Raw genomic sequence first — 9606 nt, forward strand, 5'->3', positions numbered from 1 at the left:
AGTCAGCTGGTTGGGGTTGAGATTGAAATTTAAGTGAAGCGATGTGAGTCCATCATTGACACGGGGCGTCTCCACAGCTGCCCGCTCTTCAATAAGTACGAGAGAACATTTGCAGATGGATGTGAAATTAACCAACTGGAGTTTGCAGAATGCCATTTTCTGTTGAGAAGTCATCGGCTTGTGAAGCTCAAAATGTCATTATTGGCTAAACGGTCATGCCTGGTTATGGGTATTTTCCCCGCACGTCTTAATTCCTGTAATTTATTTAACAAGAAATCAGGATTTTATGATTTTATGATTTTAATGACTTAAAAACTCCTTTTGTCCTTCAGCAAGGTGCATGTTTGAAGCGGATATGTTCAATAAAGACAATTTCAAGCACAGGCAAGTACATTTTTCTTTAAGTTTGCATGCGGTTTGTACCTGATCAATCAAGAATAACAACATAAGTGTCATTTAGGCACAAACAGGAGTATTGAAATGGTTTTATGTGCATATTATAAGCCATTTACCTAAGTAAGATCTAATGGTAAAGGGTATCATTTTCAAGCTTTTTGCAATGGAATGCTGATCTTGCATAAAGATACCTCAGAATTTGACAAGTTGATGGAGGAATATTGGTAAATAAATCAGAATTTTGATGCCTGAGCTGATTTACACCCCATTTTCAGGCAAAATGTAGATTCATTAACTCCTTGTATTTTGCATGAGACGTCCTCATTTTCTTATATCCATGTCAACAAATGCTCTAAATCAATGACACCAATGGCGGCCTGCAGAGTGTCCCGACTCCCACTTTCTGGGACTTGGTAGTTTTTGAGGGAAGTGCATATGTGTGATTTCATTGTAAAAAGAAACGACAGCGACAACAAGTGGCCTGGCATGCTAACTACGTTGTTTTCAGTGTTTGAGCTTCCATGTATGTTTGCAAAATATCAAGTTTTCACCTGTTTTTTTCACATGCAAACCTACAATTATTATTTTGTCTTTGCTTATACATGTGATTTTGATGTAGATTGGGTCACATTTTATGGCCAATTAATGCAGGAAAAAAAAAATCCACAGGTGTCACGTCAGTTTTCTTGCTTCGGGATGTCATCACATTACTTTTTCTACCTGAAAAGCTCTCGTGAAGGCATTAAACAGACTTGACATGTAACCTTTTTTTTTTGCATCATTTTATTAGGAAAATAAGTAGAAAAATATAAATATAAAACAATATGACTCAGCATTCAAACAGCATGGATTCAGTGTATGACAGTTTCCTACAACATACACTTTCCATTACATGTCACATCTATATGGTGAAATGAAGTCACAGTTTGACAAATAAACTGCACCAACCAACCGTCCACATGAACATTGCTTGTCGAACAAAGATAGCAAATAGTATATAGGATGTCCATCATTAAAAACACTTTGTACATGTACAGTATTTAATGGAGCTGGCTGGAAAAGCCGCTTGACTCCGTCCCTACCCCCGAAACCCCCGAACCCAGTCCAGTACCGTTAAACATCGATAGTATACAATACTACTATCTCTCAGGTCAATTACAAAAACACATTGTCCACACCATTGTTCACAAAAAAAGTCCTAAAGTTCAAAGGCATCTTTACTTGATTATGACCAAAAAACGGTTAAACTTTGAGATTTTTTTTCCTTTCTTGTTTTTTTTTTTTTTTTGTTTGTTTTTTTTTGTTGTTTTTTTTTTTTAACTGCGTCTCCATCGATGGGAAACTCAAGTTCAAGTCTTGGTTTTTCTGCTTCTGATCACGGACATCTCCGAGTGCACGTGACTGTGTTTTGTGCGTGTGCATGTGTATGAGAAATAGACAACTAGTTAACTAGCGACCCAGCCAGCAAACTAGACAGATAAACAGATAGATAGCTTGATAGATATGCGAACAGACGACCGACTAAACCGGCTAGCTAAACGAGACAAAAATGAGATGCCTGGCCAGCTAAGATAAACAGACGGAGGGAAAAAACAAACAAACAAACAAAAAAGAGAGCTTGAGAAAAGGAGAGAGAGAGAGAGAGAGAGACGGCCATGGCGCTGGTTCAGGTCTCTCTGTCGGGACTCTTCCCTATGTACATTTCTGCCAGCTTTTTGAACTGCGGCCCCCAGCTGCTGAGGTAATCGTAGTCCTGGTCGCCCTCTGTGGCGGCGGACTCCAGCGAGCTGAGGGACTCCGCCAGCGACCCGCTGCCCTCGTAGGCGTACGTGGCCAGGGAGTCGTACGGCGGCGCCGTGGGGTCCGAGTCGTTATCCTGGAGCCTCCCGGTAATGAAGTCCCTGACGTCCGTGTTATCCTTTATAGGTGACGTCCTCCGAAAGGGAAACAGCATCTCAGGTATGATGTCCCTGCGCAGCTTGTTAGCATCCATCACCTCCGGGTTGCGCAGCGTGCCGATATCAAAGGCCTGCGTGTCCTCCTCGCCGCCCCCTTCATCGTTGTAGCTGACGACGTTGTCTCTGACATCCTCTTTGGAGATGATCAGAGGCTCCTTCTTCCTCTGCTTCCTCAGGGCGGCGAACAGCACCACGATCACTACGCAAAAAAAAAAAAAAAAAGATAGAGTAGTGTAAGACGTGTGCCTCCGAACATGTGTCATGCATTAAAGAGCAGCGGAGAGCAGAGGCGCAGAGGGGAGACACATTTGCTACCAGTGACAAATCCCTAACACGGCCTCAGGCATTCACTTCCTATTATTAAAGATTCAGTGAAAAAGCTTTTGCTGTCTCTTTCTCCCTGAATGCCACATTCACTGTGTAAAATGCACCGAGTCTTTTTCAAAACATCCATCACACATCCTCATCTCTTTTTTTTTTTTTTTTTTTTTTTTTTTCTCCCTCCCCCCTTAGTGGTAAAAGACAATGAGATACTGCAAACTGAGCAGGTTTTCTCTGCGAGGAGCAGTTTTTAAAAGTCACGAAATGAAAGCGATCTCTTATTTAGGACGAGCTCACCTTTCTCCTTCCTCTTCCCTTTTTCTGTCCTCGCAGCAGGTATCGTAGTTGTCTACCTGCCTCCTACCTGGGTGTTAATTACAACGCCTGCGACACGGCTCGGGACGAGGCCGGGTTGGCGGTTTAAACGGTCCTTCACGGATGTTTGCGACCGACCGGCACCGTGGTTTTTTTTTGTTTTTTTAAAAGTTTTTTTCACAGCTCAGAGGAGGGCTGGTGATGGCGAGCCGTTTCAGCGCCGTCAAGAGTCCAGCAGAGGTGAATGAGACAGTCTGTCATGGGGCGAGAAGCGCGAAAAAGCGTCGGATAATGAGCAGATGTCGTGATATTTTGCTCGAGAGGAGAGCGTGGAGATTAACCTTCGGTGCACTTGGTGTGTCAAGAGATCTGCCCACCGACAGAATTCGAAATTTGGACTTGAAACGAGCAGATGGGAGGAAAAGATGGTCACCAAGAAATCGCGTCTGTCAGCGTCGGAGTCCGTCGAAAAGCGGCACAAACTTCAAATTAACATTGCGACACAGGGGACTGCAGTCAAACTCAACACATGGGGGAGGTTAGCGCCTCTTATGCGAGGGATAAAAACACAATGTGTGTGCACATTTCTCGTAATTTTGTCCTTTTTTATAATTGAGATATGATGTCATTGTATTTCCTTCATCTGCAATCCCACGTCCTCCATGTCTGGCGCAGTCAAACTCAACACATGGAGAAGGTCAGGGCCTCTTATACAAGAGATAAAAAGCCATATGTATGCATAGTTTTGCAAACGTTATTATTCTTTTTTTCATCTATTCATTCATTCAACTGCATTTCCCTCGATGGCACGAAAAGAAATTCGACATAAACAACATTTGGCAAGCTTAAAATGCATTACATTTGGCACATGGGGAGAGTTAAGACCTCTCCTACGAGGGATACAAACACTTGCGCATGCAGATTTTTTGGTAAATTTAGTCTATTTCCATGATATGTATTCATTTAGTTACTTTGCATTCTCAACAGAAGAGAATTTCTGCCAAGACAAAATATAGCGAACCTAAAATACATGATTCAACATATGAAATGGGTTCATACATGACATAGAAATATATGTACATGCATTTGTTTTTTCCATCAACTTTTGCCTCTCTCTATGAAAACTTATTTCAGCGACTCTCCCTCGACAGGAGGCAAGAAGTTCCACGTAAACAACAGTTGGCGAGCTTATACCCACAGCACATTGACACATGGAGAGGGTTCAAGCCTCTTTGTGCAGACACACGTGCGTGCATCTAGTTTGGGAATTTTGTCATTTTCATTGTTTGTATATTGATTTGATTGCATTTCCTTCACCAGTTTACCAGAATTCTTACATAGAGAATTTACACAAGTACACCGAACACATGGCAAGGGTTAGGGTCTCTTAAAAAAAAGGCTGAAAGGTAATAATAATGCGCCACATTGATATATAGCAGTGTCATCATTAATTTACTTGCATTATATATAATTAGCATGTCGATGGCCACAACTTTTGGCGAGCCTAACATGCAGAGAAATTAATCATGTAGAAAGGTTTATACATTTTCATTCACCTGGCCTATAAATTATGCCTTCTTTCTCATCATATAATGATTTGACTGCATGTTCTTCACTCATTTTAAATCAATTTTACACGAATAATGTTTGGAATAACTGATTCTTTGGAATACATGATTTAAGTACAAGTACAACACTATTTCCTTTCATTTTACTATTTACACATTGAAATGTGTGCCTTAATAATGGGATAGAAATTTTAAAAAAAAGTTTGGTACTGTCAAATTCGACGTATTCATGTGATTAAGTTCTCTTATACAGGTGATAAACACATTTTTGATGAATTCTGTCCATTTTTTTGATCTATATTCATTCCTTTAGCATCGCATTTTGCACTACCTTCCATCAAAAGCAATAAATTGGACACGCGCCATGTTCGGCAACCTTTAAACGCTCCCATCATGCGTTACCCATGCAAGGTAAGGTTCAGTGACAGCGGAGCGCCATCACTTATTGATGTGCACTCGTCTATAAGCGCCACACGTTTCAGTAGTTTTCCGGGTAAAACGAAAGGTAATGTCCCTGCTCTTGACTGTACGCTGCGACACACCGCATCACATCACCAGGAGGGCTGAAGTGCTGCTTTTGTATGCCAGCATATATCACAAGCGACCTACTTTCCGCAGCAAACTGTGGGCTGTTTTGCCAAGTGGACAGATTTTCAAATAAATGAGGAAAAACCCCCCCCCCAAAAAAAACAGATAAGAAAAACTTAATCTGACCTCCTGTATTGTTTGGTTACAGATTTTATTGTGTATTTGCTAGGTTGATTCGCATAAAATGCACATGACTATTTTGTGTTTTCTGTATAAGTAACCTCGGGTAATGACATAATTGAGACTACTTTGACAGTAACATTACTTTAGAAAGTCTTGAAAGCTAATCCTGTGTTGTTTTCCGTGCTTTTTGTGGATGCGTGTGGATAAGCTGGCCAAATGTTTTCTCGCTTCGCTCGTCAGAAATAGGGAATATTTGTCAAGGCATTTCTTAGCTGTCATGCGCATATCTCCCACTAGATGGAGCTACAGTTCCATCAGACAACAGGATGTTTTAAACCGGCGTAAAATAGATAGTATAGATCATATTTCATGCCTTCATACATGTCAGTTTTTACGAAATCCTTGGTAATAGTAACATATATAAACAAATAAGAAAAGCTCTGAGCTGCTGTGGGGAGCTAAGGTGTTTATACTATTATCAGTAACAGTGTGTGAGCTCTAAATTGTTAACAATGATCGGTTTGTGCTTTTAGTGATATTTTCGTACACGGTTATTCCACATGAAAAAAGTCACTATATAAGGGTGAAACACCCTAAACTGTTTCATCTTATTCTACTGTATTTATTGTGTAAAAAAAAAAAGTTATTTAAGTCATTGTATTTATTTTTGGTGACATTAATTGTACATTACGAACCACATACAGTTGTAAGTGGGGGGGGGGTTTCTGTTGTCATACAAAGACATCTTGTGGTCCTAGATGGTATGTACCTGTTTATTTTGATGTATAAGTCAAAAAACTCCAAAAAAAAAGAAAGAATCATTGAGGTGGCCAAAGCTGACTGTGGGGAAAAAACAGCATAATTTTATTTACATTCTTTTGACTGCAGTATAAAACGTTTTGAAGCTTTTAATCAAAGTCTACTTTGAAAGGGTCGACCTTGTAGTAGTCGAGATATTGACTTCCTCTACGCGCGGCGGAGAGTTCCTTTCTGGAGAGTTCTTCTTTATATTAATAGTTTTTCGTGTGCGTTTGGTTCCAGTGGAGACATTGGACCTGTGTCCTTCCTGGCTGAGAGCTCAGGAGCTTTGCGAGGTTTCAACACGGCATTGGAGCGGAGGTCAGTGAACAGATGACTGAACATGTGCGTCACTCTTGCTTTATGTAACGTTGCTGTGGATTGACAACGTTTTAAAGGATGTAACTGAGTCGTCACAACACAATCGTTCTCTCGCCAATAGAATTATGTTGAGGAACTCGTTGCGAACTCACTACATTTGCTTCAGGAAGATTCAATAGACTCTTTCCTCATCCAAATATTACAGTGAAGTAAATAAATCAATAGATTTCTTTATTTTAATGTTCAATGTTCAGAATAATGTTTGCAGCGACTCGCTTAGCAACATTTGTTCCTCCCAATTTCTGCTAAGTACCACATTGCTGGAATTGATTCAATTGCTAACAATAACTAAAATATCACAAGAAAATGTTCAAATGGAAAGATACACGTGAAACAGTCAAAATGGCCAAAACAGTAAACAATTAAAACAAGTTTCAGCCCTTCAGTTTAAATCCATGCTGATGGTAATGCATTAGCTTCACAAAAGAAATAAAAAGTGTAAAAAGGCTAAATTGTCCAAAAGAATTTCAAAATTGCGAAAGAGAAAAAAAATCGTAATAAGATTAAAAAATAATAATAATAAAAACTGGGTAAAACTGTTACAATACTTAAAATAAATCAATTAAAATAGAAAAATAAAGCTGTATTTTTATGCATAGTGAAACTTGACATTAAAATATTTTCTTGTTTTAAACACGTTATGGCTCAAGATTTTTTTTTATATATGTGGGCCATCATTGGTAAATCAAGTGTGATGTACCCTCAATCTATCTATCTATATAAATAAATAAATAAATAAATAAATGAAAGACCTTTGTTTGCTCCAGAGCTATTCGCATATATGTGAGCTTTGATGGTGTGTGACAGGAATGAGACAGATTCCTGCTGAGGTGTCTCTCCAAGCAGGAAACAAAACACCCGCAGAGGGTGAAAACAAACACACACGCACGCACACACACACACACACTTACTGAGCAGGATGACCACACACAGCAAGATGGCCACCAGCGCTCCGGTGGTGAGGCCGTCGGAGAAGGGCAGGACCTCGGGGTTACAGGACTGCATGTTACCGCGGCTGTCGCAGGCGCACACGCGTACGATCAGCGTGCTGGTGCTGCTCTGGATCGGGTAGTCGTTGTCCGAGATCACCACGGGCAGGAAGTACAGGCTCATCTCCCGCCGGCTGAAGCCGCCCCGCCGCGTCAGGATATTAGCGGTGTTATCTGTGAGGGGGACGTCAGCGTTGAGGGATTTCATCTGCATAACAATCTGACGTACAAGAACTGTGGGCCTTATTGCTTTTTTTTAATCTTCAAACCTTTGCAGGAACAAACATCGTGGATTGACAAGAAGCTGCATCGTTACTTCAACTGTCTTCAACCTATAACTCCAGACCTGCATGTGGCTCTTTAGCTCTTCTGTCGTGGCTCACTGAAGCGTTCACAAATGTATATTTCCTAATAAATACACTGTATATAAGCAACTTGTGATAGGTGAAACTGTGGAAATTATTGCAATAGATAAAATAACTAAAAACTGAAGAAAAAAAACCAAGCAAATGTGCAAAAAAAAATGATTGCTCAAAAGAATAAATCACCCAACATGCTTAAAATATTCAAACTGGATCAAGTAGTTATGATGTAAAGATAGGGAAAGATTAAAAAATGGCTAATGTGGCTAAAAATGGATGACAAAAAAAACAGTTAGAATATCTAGAATCTGATAAAAATGGAAAAATAGTATTCAAAAATGAAGAGAAAAGCATTAAGAAGGAAAAAACAAGCAAAACTGCTTCTTTTTTTTTTTTTTTTTTTTAGTTTCGAAAGTAAAACAGCAAAGATGCCTAAAACTGATACTGAAAAGCCCAAAAAAAAAACCTAAGCAAAAATCAAGAAAGACAAATAACCAAAATACCTTCTCACTTTTTGTCGCCAATACATTAGCATTAGCGTGTATTCAAAGTTTAAGTACAATAATGTAGAGATGGGCAAATGAAGCTTCAAAGCAGATTCATGAACCACTTTCTATATTTTCTGACTCCACCAGGTGGCATTCTTGGTTTGAAGATAGAGGCTGAAAGACTGTCAATGAAGTGTGTTTTCAAACATTTATTGAACAGAGAGTGCCATCTAGTGGCTTCAAAACATATAGAAAGTGCTTCATGAATCTGCTTTGAAGCTTCATTTGCCCATCTCTACAATAATACATAGAAACATTTTATATTTTAGTTGTTTTGGCCATTTTGATTTTTTTCCGTAACACTGGCTATGTTTTTTGGGGGTCTACATTTGTACGGCAGAAAAACACAAAATAAAAAGTTATCCAACATGAATGAATGCAGTATAAAAAGAAAGCCGCAGTTTCTCACCTTCCCGGTCCACGATGGTGAAGTTTGGGTTTGTGGGGTTGATGCTGAAGACGAACTTGTGTCCAACCAGCGGTTCGTCCGTGTCGACAGCGCTGATAGTCTGAATAAGCTGCAGGCAGAGACGCACTTTAGGAAACGGCAAAAAAGCTTTCAAGTCTTTCAAGGAGGTAAAAACATCTATTATCATAACTTATGGTCAAAAAGCCCCACTGACATAGCAACTTTTTCCAGTGAAAATGGAAAACTTGTGTTTTGGGTGTCAGTGTCGATGGCAATGCTGCTCGAAGTCACTGAAAATGCAACTTTTTGAAAATGGCCCCAAAAGGTGCAACTTTCTGAAAATTTTCCATTTAAAGGGAAATGTAACTTTTCTAATACTGCGCATGAACCCTATGGTCGTAGCAAATTGTTGTGCTCAAGCGTTAGAAGACTCCGCTCATAAAAACGGCACCCTCTACTGGTGCTACAGGATTTTACAAGTTCAGCATTTCTGTGTAACCAGACATTTTTGAAACGTGAAAGCTATTTAATTTATACAAAGACAACTCTCCACATAATGAGGCACGCTTGTTCTATCTTTATTTACAGCCCCACTCCAAGACGTCGCGATTACGTCCCACAAAACGAATTCTCTGCACCTGTCCTGCTTTCACGTTCTCACAGACAAACGTGTCGTACGACATGGCGAACTCCGGAGCGTTGTCGTTGACATCCAGAACCTTGATGAACACGGGCACTCGGGTGGTCTGACGTGGGTTGTCTAGGGGGGAAAAAAAGAGAAAAAAAAGAGGTAGATTAATCAATACTCGGATTCAACTTTTAACACTAAATTCTGTGGAAAAACTCTTGG

The 9606-nt window shown here is 39.9% G+C and overlaps 1 protein-coding gene across 1 annotated transcript in view; it reads right to left on the reverse strand.

Moving 5' to 3' along the window:
* Nucleotides 1-2062: 2062 nt before the first annotated feature.
* The window catches only part of LOC308144185 (cadherin-10-like), a gene marked incomplete at both ends in the record, with an annotated part of 27117 nt that continues 19573 nt past the window's right edge, over nt 2063-9606 (reverse strand). The window contains 4 exons of the mRNA XM_080515242.1: nt 2063-2553; nt 7360-7611; nt 8757-8865; nt 9395-9516. Coding sequence (XP_080371368.1) covers nt 2063-2553; nt 7360-7611; nt 8757-8865; nt 9395-9516 — 974 coding nt within the window. The remainder of the gene's footprint in view (nt 2554-7359; nt 7612-8756; nt 8866-9394; nt 9517-9606) is intronic.

The sequence above is a fragment of the Blennius ocellaris genome, assembly GCF_963422515.1.
Source record: "Blennius ocellaris genome assembly, chromosome: 19".
NCBI lineage: Eukaryota > Metazoa > Chordata > Actinopteri > Blenniiformes > Blenniidae > Blennius > Blennius ocellaris.